A 15,551-nucleotide genomic window follows, 5' to 3' on the forward strand; every position below is an offset into this window, starting at 1 on the left:
ATTTGATATGGGTTTGGAGTAATTCCATTTTTTTCTTTGAAATAATAATACCCTGTTCTTCAAATGTTTCGAAGATTTTTTTTCAAATGTTTAATATGTTCATTTTTTGCTTTAGAAAAAACAATAATGTCATCAACATAAATGATGGAGAATTGTTTGCATTTTTCTATTGCATTATCCATTTTTCTTTGAAAAACACTTGGTGCATTTTTTACACCAAAAGGCATTACTAACCATTCGTTGTGACCTTGTGGACATGTAAAAGTTATCCATTCTATGGATTTGTCCTCCATTTTTACTTGCCAAAACCTACTTTTGCAGTCAAATTTTGAAAAATATCTTTTATTTTGTATCTTTTGGATGAAAGTATCTTTGTTGGGGATGTTGTATCCATCACCCCTTGTATTGTCATTTGTGCACTTGTACTCATACAAATAACTTTTAGCTTGAGTAATTCTGTAATATGCTCTTCTATATCTCTTTCTTCTTCAAGAGAATGTTTTATATTTGCTGTTTTAATGCTCAAGTTTGGATTTATTATGTCTAGGTTACAAATTATCTTATTTTTCTCCCAATGTCTGAGGATTTCTCCTAGAATTTATAGTTTTGAAAGTTTAGAGATAATATCATCTAGTCCATGGTAACTAGAATGAATGCCAATTTGGTTAAAGATAGTATATTATTCTTTTATTGTCTAAGAGATATTTGTTCAAAGTTCAAACCTGCAAAGGTCTATGTCTGTTAGCCCTTCATAAGGAATCAGATATTTTACTTCGCTTTCTACAAAGGTAGAGAGGTATTGTCTATCTACTACTGTTTGTTATACAAAATTTTCATGCTTTTGATGCTTTTATTTGCATTGTCCTTTAACAGGGCAAGTGCAATCTTGATCTGCTATGCAATTTCACTTTGCTGATGCAAAAGATGGAGTAACAGTAGGGGGATGTAATCATCATTAAAAATGGTATTAGGATCCCTGTGGAGTTGCATTCCTTGTTTAGAAATAACTATACTTTCTTGGCATCCTATATGAAAAGATAGGCCAATAATAAAATATGTAGGATGAATATCTAAATCTCTAACATAAATTTTTGGGCAATCAATTGGGTTAATTTTCCTTGTACGGTTACAAGTTGAAATTTAACCAATTCTTTTGGGATGTATTCAGAATCAGAAATTTTTATTCCTGCCATTGTTTTTGCCAGGATAGGCTTTTTCATTTGTTTTCTATATTTTGGATCTACTAGGGATTTATCTCAAATGGTATTTGTACATCCTGTTGCAATTAAAGCTTGGGTTTCAATAATAGTTTTTCCTATTGTTATTTTACACTGTACCATTAATTGGTGGAGGAATTTTTCTGTTTCTTCTTTGTCAAGGAAGCCTATTAGATCTGTTGGATTAACTTCTTTGTGCATTAAAGTAGAAGAAGGAATTTTCTTTACTAGTTGTTCTTGTAAATCTTTAATATATATATATATATATATATATATATATATATATATATATATATATATATATATATATATAGGTATGTATCATTGTCATAGAAAACACGTCTTATTCGAAAAAACGCATATAACACGCGAAAAATAAGTCAGCCGTATAAAATGTGAAAAAAGCGTCTTTCTTAAAAAAATGCTAGAAATAAAAAACGTGAAAAAAAACATGTATTGTACGCGTTTTTTTGTATTTTTTATTTTTTTTATAATTTTTGGGATTTATTAAATGTTTTAAATTTTTTAAAAATTTGTTGAGATTTTCCTGAGATGTATAATTTTGTCGTATTATACCTGAGAAATTCCTCGCCGTATGGTACCCGTACACGATATATGTGACAATGATAAAAAGTATTACTTTTTCCTTTTCTAGTCAACCTGTGATTGGCAAACTAACCCAAAGGAAGCTGTCCTCATTTTAAATGTGTCTGTACATAACGTGTATATATATATATATATATTATATATATATAGTTATCTGTCTTTTCTTGCTTTGTGTATGCACTATGCCTTTTTGGTGTACCAGGAAAAGTTGGTGAATCTGAGTTATCAAAATTTCAGGTGACTACTGTTCAATTTTTGGACTCTTTGTCTCTATCGCTGAGCCATAATTCAGTATATGCTGGTTCTTTCGGGAAGCTCATGCTCACAAATCCTTCTCCAGCAGGATATTTGCAATCATTGGCTGAGTTGACTAATATCAGTCACTTAAATTCTAGCCGTACCACACCAAATATTCTACCAATAATTTCAAATATTCCATCTCCTCTTGGAACACGGATTGGGAATCCGGCAGAAATGGTTTATCCAGAGCATGAACTTCCTCGCATGCCTCCTTGGTTCAGCCGTTTTGGTGCTCAGAAGCTATACAAGGCAGTTTCGGGGATACTTAGACTCATTTCTGTTTCTTTGATTATAGGTAATTCTTTCTCCTTATTGCTTTATTATCCAGTTTAATTCTTATATGCCATGGAAACTGGAGTGCTCATATTCTGGTTAATTAATTTCGCTAGACTGCAGAGACGAGCTTGTCTTATCCAGTCTTATTGAAATCCCTCTGGAGTATCTGCGTAAATTGATCTTTGAGCTCCGGCAGAAGGACTACAAAAAGGAAAGTTGGCATTCTTGGTATGTGGGGACTGGTTCAGGTAGATTGCTGCGCCAGGCGAGCACTGCAGTATGTGTTATAAATGAGATTATGTATGGTATATCTGGCCAGTCACTCAACCTGTACATTGATATGTTTGAGAAGTCTGGAAGGAAATTGGCTGGAGAACAGTGGCATTTGAAGGGAGAAACTGCACAGAGCATTGGGGCAGAGAGAATGCCTGCTAAATCTGCCGTTCAGCAGTCTGTTAATTGGATGTCTTCTAAAAGAGCTGATGCAAAGAACCAGGCAATTGATTGTATTGGGAATATTTTGCATGAATATTTATCTCAAGAAATTTGGAGCCTTCCGGTGGATCAAAGTTCCCTAAACAGAAATGCTTGGGAAAATTTGACTTCCTATTTTTTCCAGGATACTTCAATGCTACAGCAGGAAGGTTTTCGTTTGTAACAAGTTTATTCATTTGCTTCTGTTTTAAATTAGGATATTTTTTTATGTCCTCTAACATTGGTTATCATTGTGGTGTTATCATGCAGGTCATAATTGATGGCTTGGGCGTATTCAGTGTGTCTCTTGGGAAGGATTTTAAAAGAAGTGGATTTTTGCTGGATTGCCTATACCTCTTACTGGAGAACCTTATCTGTTCAAATGATCAAATAAAACGTGCTTCAGATGCTGTCTTACATACACTTTCAACTTCTTTGGGGCATACAAATGTGAGTTGTCCGAGTTCTTGTTCATGCTTTGTCGTAAAATTGGCTGCTTAGCTTATACTTAATAGATATTGTGCATTAACTTTGGAACAGGTGAGGGATCTGGTCGTTGAAAATGCAGACTACATTGTTGATTCTTTGTGCCGCCAGCTGAGACATCTTGATCTCAACCCTCAAGTTCCTAATGTGATTGCTGCTGTGCTTTCCTACATTGGGATGGCTCATGATATATTGCCATTATTGGATGAGCCGGTATCAATTGACCAATCTTATTAGCAGTTTATGTTGAATTGGAGTCACTATTAAATCCTATATATTTGCTTTAGGCCTAACTTTTCAAAATAAAGTTTCTGGAGTTCATTCCTGCAGCACAACTTTCCCAAAACTGTATAACGAGCTGGTCTGGTCACTTTTTTCTTCTTTGGTTCCTTTTCAGTTTTGGGTGCAAGGTTTTGAGCATAGAGTATGAGAATATGTTTGGAAAAGAAGCTGTTTTGTAATATATGTTGTGGACTTTTTTTAGTTGATAGGATGATGCTTTCACCACTAGGCCTGTGAAACAGAAACTGAGGAATTATCTATTTATCTGCAGTCTTATGTCTTGTTTCCGTGATTCTGTTTGTCCTTGTCTCAACAGACACCTATTTTATGCATCTATTAGGACACGGTACGTGAAAATTTTTCTCTTCTTGCATGTTTGGGCTAGAAAGTAATGCACCAAAATTGAATTTCAGGCTAAGGAACAATGCATTATGAATTGCCTTATGAATCCTTCATTATGGCAAATTATATTCTACATAGTAAAAAAGCTAGTCATCTGGTATTTGGGCCATATGACATGGATTCTGCAGATATGAAAGGTGATGTGATATTGTTCTTTGTTATTATTGATATCTGTGCTTCCCATTTGCGGATGGGTGCTGATGCTTTGTAGGACGAGTGGGGTACTTCATGTTCCGTACTTCAAGGAAGAGTAGCAGTTAAATAATTCTCTCTTCATCTATGGACTTGCTTGTGTTCTCTTGCTTCAACTCCATTTCATTTTTGAGAAGATTAATATGCCAATGATTTATTGACATCAGGATATGCACATAGGTATGGTGCAGTGTTAGTTAGTATAGGAAGGAAAAGAGGCATTAGTTGAATAACCTACTTGCATCATTTTTATTTCCACCAAATAAGAAGGTAGCCTCTTTAAGGCATAGTTGCTAGTAAGGATTGATAATAGAAATTGATGTGTCAAGCAGAAGAGGGGAAATGATCTTTTGTAAATAATGCATTAACATGGACAATATGAAGTGAAAAAAAAAACTGAAAGCAGGGGATTTCCTGGTAATATGGTTTGAGGATGTCAGTAGTGGGCATCACAGAAGTAGAACACGTCAAGAAATATAGTACATTGTAGAAATTGTACTAATTCATTAGTAGAGTCATAAGACTTTTAATTTATAATTTCATGTATTTGGAGACGATAACTGTAAGACCATGTATTTTAAACATGGCTATTGCAGATTGACATTTAGACGAACAAGGACATGAGAAATTAGGAGATGTCTCATTAACAAAGCGAAATGTAAAATGCATTTGAAGTGGCTTTGGCTTTGGTGTGTTTATTTGCGCGACTGCCAGATCCTAAGGAAAGAGAACGCTAAAACTTGTGGGAGTTGAATGTTAGTGGGTCCAAGGCTTGTAGATTCTTGTTTTAAGATAGGAAAACTTGAGCTTTGACCCTTGATGGCCATACTGGTTGATGATTATGGGAGAGAGAAGGGGGAGAACAAAGGGATCGGGAAAGAGAGAGACTTTCAAAAGAAAAAAGGTCTACAAATGCCTTGCTTTTTAAGGTGCGGATTTCAGAACCTCAGATCTAAGATTCAAGGATCTAAAATCAACTTCAAATCTAAGATCTGAGGAAAACAAATGATGCCAGAGAGTATCAGCTTTCTGGGCTCTGATCACTACATGCTTCTTGACAGTCCAGACACTCTGGGGCCACAAAATTTAGTTTATATTGAAGAAGTTGATATAAAAAACCTAAACTTAACTATAGGAAGTTCATTCTGTAGAGGATGACTAAAGTGAGAGCATGGAAATGATTATTTGGGTCCTTGGTTGTTTCCTGCATCATGGGACCACTGGGATGGCAAAGAGGTTTGTGCTTGCTTTCTGGTTAATGGTCTTCCTTTCTCTCTCACTCTCTCTCCAGGCATGAAGATGAATGTCGATGACATAATCCTGCCTTGTGATTAGCTTTGTGTTGATAATTTGTTGAGAGAAAGTATATCAGCAACTTTATGCTATGTCAATGCCTTACATGGTTGTCTTTCACAAGATCTTTGTTGCTCGTCGGCATTATTATTGATCTTGATGATAATTTTTTCTCACATTCCCTTCCTTTCCCAGATCTGTTCTGTTCTAAGTTGTCAAAATTATAAGTTGGAAACAGGCCATTGAAGACCTTAAAAGGACTAATTGGTTCCACTCGGTCCAAGTCAATTGACTGTAAATGAATAAGAAAATACACAGTTTATATTTATAGGCATAGACACTATAGAGATTAGTCGATCAGTTTACTATTCTGACTAACCAGTCACTGGTGAAACGCAGGTCAGTTGATAACTGACTCAGCTGACTAGCTGGACTAGTCAGTCAACTAGTTGATATTTTGACAATTAAGGATCTACTCTTTATATGATTGGCATGTAGGAACTGATTTTTGAACTTTTGTTGTCTATGCTTGAGACTTTTTCTCATAATCTATAGAAAATTGAAAAACTACTAATGGTTTAATTTCACATAGATAATGAACTTGTAGAAGTTTTTATGCATGTAATTAGAGACAAGTGTGCAGCAAGGGGTGTTTGCTCCCCAGTTTGATATATTTTATTCTTTTTTGCAGGCATCCAACTTTTATATGTATTTTAGTTGATGCAGATAAGATTTTCACATCATAATAGTGCAGTTTTAGGAATTGCTGAACTGTCGACTATGAGATTAATACTAAATAAGCCAAGTGATAAGAACACAACCAAAATAACTGATAAGAGAGTAGAGAGAGGCTTTTGTTCATAACTTCAACATCTAAACTTACAAAATGGCGCCCATGTTCATTTAAATAGAAAAAGGGATGGACTATGGTTTTACATACATTTAAATGAGATTTGGATATTTTTGGACCTAATTACACTTGACTTGAATTTTTGATACTGTTAGAATACAATGTATAGGGAACCGGGTCCGGAACCCATGGGCGCGGGAACCGAGGATGGGCTCGGTTCCCTAGGCAGGTCTCTCTTCCTCTCTCTTTTAATTCTATCACTTATTGTAATTGTTGATTAAGTGAATAGAGTTTTCTCTCTCCTAGGGTTGCGGTTTTGCCCCTAGGTTAGAGCTTCTCCGTGGTTTTTCACCTCATTCCGAGGTTTTCCACGTATATCCTGTGTTGGCTTTTCTTCTTCCCTTTCTACTGCGTGTTTCTACATGGTATCAGAGCCAAAATCGTGCTGTTTGGCTTCTTTGTTCGTTTGTGATTTAGGGTTTTTCTTGGAACCCTAAGTCTGAACCCTTGTTCCGCCGCCGATGCAGCCCCGCCGACGCAGCCCGCCGAGACGCAGCCCGCCGCCGACGCAGCCCGCAGACGCATTCCCTCCCGCCGTCGCCTGGTTTTTCCCGCCGCCACCACCGCCTGGTCTTTTCCCGCCGTCGTCTGGCCTTTCTTCCGCCGTCGCCTGGACCGCCGTCGCCTGGACTGTCGTCGCAGCTTGCTGTTCTGCCGCTGCCCGTCCTCGCCCTGTGTTTTTTTGGTATACTCTGACTGTTGGATTTCTGTTGTGGTTGTTATGGCTGAAGAGATGCCCTCCAAGACCGATGTTACTTTTGACACGGGCAGCAATTCCAAGAGTGAAAACTTGCCTGTTCAAGTCACCTATATTCGGCTGAACAAAGACAATTATCTCTCTTGGTCTGCTGCGCTTGAAATTGGGATCACTAGTCGCGGTCGTGTGCCCTATATTACTGGGGAGAAACCTGCGCCTAGTAAAACTGATCCTGGATGGGCGACTTGGGCGTTGGAAGATAGTCAAGTTAAGGTTTGGATTATTAGTTCTGTTTCTGCTGATATTCAGCCCCTTATTTTGCGTAAGTTGACCTCATATGACATGTGAACTGTGCTTGCGAGGATGTATGGCTGTAAAAAGAGAGTCCTGCGTACTTACCAGATTAAACACAACATCCATTCTCTTAAACAGGGTGACTTGTCTGTGGCATCCTTCTATGCAGCCCTGAAGACTAAATGGGAGGAACTGGATTATCATGTGAATGATGACTGGAAGTGTGGTTCTGATCATGAACTGTACTGGCAGAAAGAATGGATGGACCGCACTTTTATTTTTCTGGGAGGTCTGCGTGATGAGTTTGAATCCATTAGGTGTCAAATTCTCAATTGTGATGAGACCCCTGGGATTGAGGAGGTGTATGCCCGGGTGGAATCTGAGGAACAACGCCGTCAAGAGATGCATATTGACTCTAGTCATGGTAGTTCACCCTCTGCTTTTGTTAGCCGTGCTCCAGGGACTGGGCAGCGTACTATCCGGCGGTGCAGTCATTGTAACAAGTTGGGGCACTCTGTTGATTTTTGTTGGGATCTTCATCCAGAGAAGAGGCTCACCCGTGGTCGCCCTTCTTCTGGTAGGCGGGGTCCTCCTGTGCCCGATACTAGCTCTCCCAGTGTTGACAAACTGAAGCTTTCCTCTGATCAACTCAAGGAATTACAAGCTTACATCAGCCAATTATCTACTACTAAGGAGGAAGCCTCCACGTCTGAGGGAGCTCAGTTAGCCGAAGCTCTCGTTGCCACAAGTGATCAAGGTAATTCCTTACTTGGTGATTGCGTTGTGGACAGTGGAGCTACTCATCATATGACAGGGAACCCTAAGATGTTTCAAGAGTACAAATTGTCTTTAGGGCAGCAACGAGTCTCTATGGCATATGGGTCCTCGATCTCTGTGGCTGGAAAAGGGAGTTTGTCCTTATTAAATAGATATATTCTGCATAATGCTCTTCATGTTCCCAATATTCCTGTGAATTTGTTATTTGTCAGTAGTATCACCAAAGAACTCAATTGTAATCTAATTTTCTCTGCTGATCATTGTACCCTGCAAGACTTGGTGACGGGGAAGAAGATTGGGATTGGTTCGGTTATTGATGGCCTCTACAGACTGCCCGTTCAGGTTGCTTCTGCTCTCATCTCAGCCACTAGCAGACAGTTGACGGGCGTGGAGGACAGGTCTAGCATTATGAGATGGCACGAGCGCCTTGGACATCTCCCATTCCAGTTGATTAAGAAGTTGTTTCCTAGGTTGTTTACTTCTGTTTCCATGGACTCCTTCACATGTGAAGTGTGTCAGCTTGCTAAGCATGTTAGGACTTCGTACCCTATTTCTATCAATAAAACCACTCGTCCTTTTGCCTTGGTTCACTCTGATGTTTGGGGTCCTTCGGGAGTACCCACTTGTCGTGGTTTCCATTACTTTATGACTCTGATTGATGACTACTCCCGTTGTACGTTCGTGTACTTGTTGAAAGAACGTAGTGAGGTTCCTGTCGTCGTCAAAAACTTTGTTGCCTTTGTCGAAAATCAATTTCAGACCTCTGTTCAGACTTTACGTACTGATAATGCCAGGGAGTATGTCCTAGATGACTTCCTGCGGGGCAAGGGTATTGTTCATGAGACGTCCTGCAGTTATACTCCTCCTCAAAATGGCGTGGCCGAACGTAAAAATCGCCATTTATTGGATGTCACTCGAGCTATTATGTTCCACAGGCATGTTCCTATGCGCTACTGGGGCGATGCTCTCCTCACTAAGAAATTTTTGATACAAAGTTGTTTCTTCAAAAACACTTTGTGACGAAAGATCTTGGTCAACTAGGATATTTCTTGGGAATAGAGGTGACTCGCAACAGGAAATGTGTAGTTCTCGCTCAACGAAAGTATGTTCTTGATTTATTGCAGGACACCGGGATGTTAGGAGCTAAACCGGCCAATCTACCTATGAATCTACGCATACATCTTCATAATGACCAATCAGAATTAGTGGATTCTCGATCATACAGGTCTCTTATTGGAAATCTCCTCTATGTTACTGTGATCAGACTAGACATTAACTTTGCAGTGGGGAAACAAAGTCAATTTATGGAAAGACCCAGGAAAGTTCATTGGAATGCTGCTTTAATGGTGGTCAAATATCTGAAATCATCTCCTGGCCAAGGACTATTGTTCACAAAAGGTAAGACCCTTGAAGTGGAAGCCTATGGTGATGCTGACTATGCTGGCTCAGTCGAAGACATGAAATCTACCACAGGATTTTGTATATTTGTGGGAGGCAACCTTATATCATGGAGAAACAAAAAGCAATGTGTGGTGTCAAGATCTAGTGCAGAATCTGAATACAGAGTTATGGCTCAAACTGTCGTTGAAACGACTTGGGCTAAAACCATGCTATCTAGCCTAAGTGTGTCGATTCCACTTCCCATGAAGATGTATTGTGACAATCGAGCAACCACATACATTGCAAACTGTTAGAATATTGTACACTGGGAACCAGGTCTGGATATGGACCCGGTCCCATGGGCGCGAGAATCGAGAGTGGCTTGGTACTCTAGGCGGGTCTACCTCTTATATTCCCACTTATTGTTGTTTTTGTTGATTAAGTGAAAATAATCTTCTCTCTCTTAGGGTTGCGGTTTTGCCCCTAGGTTAGAGCTTCTCCGTGGTTTTTCACCTCTCCCTGAGGTTTTCCACGTATATCTTGTGTTTTGTCTTCGTTTTCCTCTTTCATTGCGTGTTTCTACATGGTATCAGAGTCGTGAAGTTCCGGCATTACTGGTTGGCCGTTTGCTTGTGTTCGTGTTGGAGGGGACTCGTTCCAGTCACTGTTCATCGCCCGTCACTGTTCACAGCCCGACTTTGACTCCCGACGCCCGACGGCCGTCGCTCGTCGCCCGACGCCGCCCGACGGCCGTCGCCTGCCGCCCGCCGCCGCCTGACGCCCAACGCACCCTGCTTCTCCCACCGTGTCTCTATTGCCGTGGGGTTTCGCCGTGGGTCTCTGCACCGTCCGGCGACCTAGTCCTGCGCTCTTGGCATCGTTTGCTGCTTCCATCGTCTGCTTCCGCCGTCTGCATCGTCTTCCGCCGGTCTGCCTTCGCCTGGAGTCGCCCTTAGTCTCGCTGCTGCTTGATGCCTCCCGCCGTCGCTTGGCCTGATCTCCGCCCTGTGCCTCTTGCCGGAGATCCCGCCTATCGCTGCCCGGGTTCTACATAGATCTGGTATTTTTTTTCCTGATTGGTGGATTCATTTTGGTCTTTATGGCTGGAGAGACGACGTCCAAGTCCGATGTGACCTTTGACACGGGCAGCAATATCAAAAGTGAAAACTTGCCGGTTCAAGTCACCTCCATTCGGCTGAATAAAGACAACTATCTCTCTTGGTCTGCTGCACTCGAAATAGGGATAACTAGTGGCGGTCGTCTTTCTTATATCACGGGAGAGGCACCTGCGCCCAGTAAAATAGATCCTCGATGGGCGACTTGGGCATTAGAAGACAGTCAAGTTAAGGTGTGGATCATTAGCTAGAAGACAGTCAAGTTAAGGTGTGGATCATTAGCTCTGTTTCTGCTGATATTCAGCCACTTATTTTGCGAAAGTCGACCGCCTATGATATGTGGACTGTGCTTGCGAGGATGTATGGCCGTAAGAAAAGAGTCCTGCGTACGTACCAGCTTAAACGTAGCACCTACTCCCTTAAACAGGGTGACTTATCTGTGGCATCCTTCTATGCAGCCCTGAAAACTAAATGAGAGGAACTGGACTATCATGTGAATGATGACTGGAATTGTGGTTCTGATCATGCCTTGTACTGGGAAAAGGAATGGATAGACCGGACCTTTATTTTTCTTGGAGGATTGCATGATGAATTTGAATCCATTAGGAGTCAACTTCTAAACTGTGATGAGATCCCTGGGATTGAGGAAGTGTATGCTCGGGTGGAATCTGAGGAACAACGACGTCAGGTGATGCATATTGACTCCAGTCATGGGAGTTCCCCCTCAGCCTTTGTCAGCCGTACTTCAGGGATTGGCCAGCGTCCTGTTCGACGTTGTAGTCATTGTAACAAGTTGGGGCATTCTGTTGATTTCTGTTGGGATATTCACCCTGAAAAGCGGCTTACCCGTGGTCGCCCTCCTTCTAGTCGGCGGGGTCCTCCTGTGCCTGCTTCTAGTCAGGGTAGCTCCTCGATTGTTGAAACATCAAAGCTCTCCTCTGATAAAATCAAGCAATTGCAAGCTTACATCAGCCGCCTATCTATGGCCTCTACTACTCCGGAGGAAGCATCCACGTCTGAGGGAGCTAAGTTAGCCCAAGCTCTTGTTGCCACAAGCGATCAAGGTAATTCCTCTCTTGGTGATTGGATTGTTGACAGCGGAGCTACGCATCATATGACAGGGGATCCTAAGATGTTTCAAGAATACAAATTGTCTTCCGGGCAGCAACGCGTGTCTATGGCTGATGGGCCTTCTATTTCTGTGGCTGGAAAAGGGAGTTTGTCCTTGTTGAATAAATACCGTCTTCATAATGCTCTTCATGTTCCCAATATTCCTGTGAATCTGTTAACTGTCAGCAGTATTACCAAAGAACTCAATTGTAATCTAATTTTCTCTGCTGATCGTTGTTTTCTGCAGTGACGGGGAAGAAGATTGGGATTGGTTCGGTTATTGATGGACTCTACAGACTGCCCGTGCAGGTTGCTTCTGCTCTCATTTCAGCCACTAGTGGACAGTTGTCAGGCGTGGAGGACAGATCTACTATCATACGATAGCACGAGCAGCTTGGACATCTCCCATTCCAGTTGATTAAGAAGTTGTTTCTTAGTTTTTTTCGTTCTGTTTCTATGGACTCCTTCACCTGTGAAGTGTGTCAGTTGGCTAAACATGTTAGGGCTTCGTACCCTATTTCCTTCAATAAAACCACCCGTCCTTTTGCTTTGGTTCACTCTCATGTTTGGGGTCCTTCGGGAGTACCCACTTGTCGTGGTTTTCATTACTTTATGACTCTTATTGATGACTACTCTCGTTGTAGGTTCGTGTACCTGTTGAAAGAACGTAGTGAAGTTCCTGTTATCGTCAAACATTTTGTTGCCTTTGTTGAGACTCAGTTTCAGACTTCTATTCAGGCTTTCCGCACTGATAATGCTAGAGAGTATGTCTCTCAATCCCTAGATGATTTCTTGAGGAGCAAGGGTATTGTTCATGAAACATCATGTAGTTATACACCTCCTCAAAATAGCGTGGCTGAACGGAAGAATCGCCATTTATTAGATGTCACCCGGGCTATTATGTTCCATCGGCATGTTCCTAAGCGTTACTGGGGTGATGCACTTCTCACTAGTGCACATCTCATTAACCGTATGCCTACTCGTGTGTTGAATGGTCATTCCCCATATTCTGTGCTTTGGCCTACTCAGAATCCCTGGCCTCTTACTCCTCGGGTGTTTGGGTGTATTTGTTTTGTACATGATTATAGTCCCTCTCTAAAAAAACTTGATCCTCGGTCTATCAAGGCTGTCTTTTTGGGGTATTCCTCTACTCAGAAGGGATACAAATGTGTTGATCCTACCACTTCCAAAGTTTATGTCTCCCGGGGTGTTACTTTTCATGAACATGAGGCATACTTTCCTGTGAATCCTCTTCAGGGGGAGTGTCTAGGGAACAGTGTGGAAGAGTATTCCTCAAATCAGCTGATTCAGTTTATGGATTTCTTAGATTACAAGGCCAGTCACAGTGTGGCAGACATAGTCAGAGATGAAGGGGGCTCTGTGGATGATCAGCCCACTGCCCGTGATCACTTGTTTGGCCAGGTGTACACCAGGAAGAAGAAAGATGTGGTTGAGGATGTTGATGTTACCAATCCCAATCCTATGAGTTTCCTGGATGACCCAAGTCCAGTGAATGAAGAGCTTCCCATAGCCTTGCGCAAGGGCACCAGGTCATGTACTTCTTATCCTATTTAGAGATTTGTTTCTTAGGCAAAACTTAGTAAGGATTACAAATGCTTTATTACATCCTTGTCTAAGTCTGTGATTCCCAGGTGTGTGGAAGATGCTAGAGAGGATCCCAAATGGCTACAGGCCATGACAGAGGAGATGGATGCCTTGGCAAGGAACAACACTTGGGAAGTAGTTGATATTCCCAAAGGTGCTCATTTAGTTGGTTCCAAGTGGGTGTTCAATGTGAAATACAAACCTGATGGTACTGTGGAACGGTATAAGGCTCGTCTTGTTGCAAAGGGGTTCAGTCAAAAATATGGTATTGATTATCTTGAAACTTTTGCCCCTGTTGCTAAACTGAAAACTGTGAGGGTTATTCTAGCACTTGCTGTACAAAAGAAGTGGAGAATGAACCAGCTTGATGTCAAAAATGCATTCTTGAACGGCCATCTAGAGGAAGAGGTCTATATGAGCATGCCTCCTGGATATACCCAAGGCGGAAAATATTGTCATCTCAAGAAAGCCTTGTATGGATTAAAGCAGTCTCCTAGAGCGTGGTTTGAAAGACTGAGGATAGTTATGAAGATTAATGGATACAAATAGGGAAATGGTGATCACACTTTATTCATCAAGCAGAGAAATGGCCTGGTGAGTCTTCTTCGTGTATATGTTGATATGATTGTCACAGGTGACGATGAAGAAGAAAAAAGGAAGATGAAGGAGAGGTTAGCTGCTGAATTCGACCTTAAAGATCTGGGTAAACTATACTTTCTGGGGATAGAGATTGCTCGATCAGAGACAGAGCTTGTTATGAGCCAAAGGAAGTACACTCTGGATTTGTTAAAGGAGACAGGTAAACTTGGATGTAGGCCCTTTCTAACTCCAATGGAGTCTGGCACTAAGATTAGCATCAAAACTGGCAACATTCTGGATGAGGAAGGAAAAGGACGGTATCAGAGGCTGGTTGGTAAGCTCATCTATCTTACTCTAACTCGCCCTGATATCACTTATGCTGTGAATGTGTTGAGTCAGTTTATGCATGCTCCTACTGATTGTCACTGGAAGAGTGCAGAAAGAGTGTTGGGGTACCTGATGAATGATCCAGGGAAAGGATTACTATATACTCAGCAAAACCAGCTTAATATTGAAGGATACTCTGATGCAGATTGGGCAGGGTGCACTGATACTAGGAGGTCTACCACAGGGTACTGCATCTTTCTGGGGGGTAACCTGGTTGTATGGAGAAGTAAAAGGTAGGAAGTTTGTTCTAGATCCAGTGCTGAGGCTGAATACAGGGCGGTTGCTATGGGAGTTACAGAAATGTTATGGTTGAAGATCCTTCTAGCAGATATTGGAGTTGAAATGGAAGAGAAGATGAAGATGTACTGCGACAACAAGTCTGCGATTAACCTTGCAAATAATCCCGTCCTGCATGACAGAACTAAACATGTGGAGATTGATCGCCACTTCATAAGGGAACGCATAGATTCAAAGGAGTTGATCCTGCCTTATATGAAGTCTGAAGATCAAATTGCAGATGTTTTAACTAAAGCCTTATGTACATCCCAATTTGAAAAGAATGTGAGCAAGCTTGGCATGTTTGACATATATGCCAAGCTTGAGGGGGAGTGTTTGAATATTGTACACTGGGAACCGGGTCTGGATATGGACCCGGTTCCATGGGCGCGGGAACCGAGAGTGGCTCGGTTCCCTAGGCGGGTCTCCCTCTTATATTCCCACTTATTGTTGTTTTTGTTGATTAAGTGAAAATAATCTTCTCTCTCCTAGGGTTGCGGTTTTGCCCCTAGGTTAGAGCTTCTCCGTGGTTTTTCACCTCTCCCTAAGGTTTTTCACGTATATCTTGTGTTTTGTCTTCGTTTTCCTCTTACATTGCGTGTTTTTACACAAACGATTCAGTTTTCCATGAGAGAATTAAACATATTGAAGTGGATTGCCATTACATTCAGGATATCGTTCAAGGAAGAACCATCACCACCATTCATGTATCATCAGAAGATCAAGCTGCAGATGTCTTCACTAAAGCTCTTCCTATTGGTGATTTCTTTAGATGTTGTGACAAGCTGAACATGATTAATATGTATGCTCCAGCTTAAGGGGGAGTGTTGAATTAGAAGAGTTTATGTTTGTAGGTGGTTCTTTGCAATATTTAATAGTTAGGAGGTCTCTTT

General features: G+C 41.2%; 1 protein-coding gene across 1 annotated transcript in view; it reads left to right on the forward strand.

Annotated features, from left to right (window-relative positions):
* LOC116267585 (uncharacterized) overlaps positions 1-15,551 on the forward strand; it is a 52,120-nt gene that overhangs the window by 12,005 nt on the left and 24,564 nt on the right. The window contains 4 exon segments of the mRNA XM_050075264.1: positions 2,061-2,418; positions 2,513-3,035; positions 3,140-3,323; positions 3,414-3,572. Coding sequence (XP_049931221.1) covers positions 2,061-2,418; positions 2,513-3,035; positions 3,140-3,323; positions 3,414-3,572 — 1,224 coding nt within the window.

Source organism: Nymphaea colorata, chromosome 14 (assembly GCF_008831285.2).
Source record: "Nymphaea colorata isolate Beijing-Zhang1983 chromosome 14, ASM883128v2, whole genome shotgun sequence".
NCBI classification, from domain to species: Eukaryota; Viridiplantae; Streptophyta; class Magnoliopsida; order Nymphaeales; family Nymphaeaceae; genus Nymphaea; species Nymphaea colorata.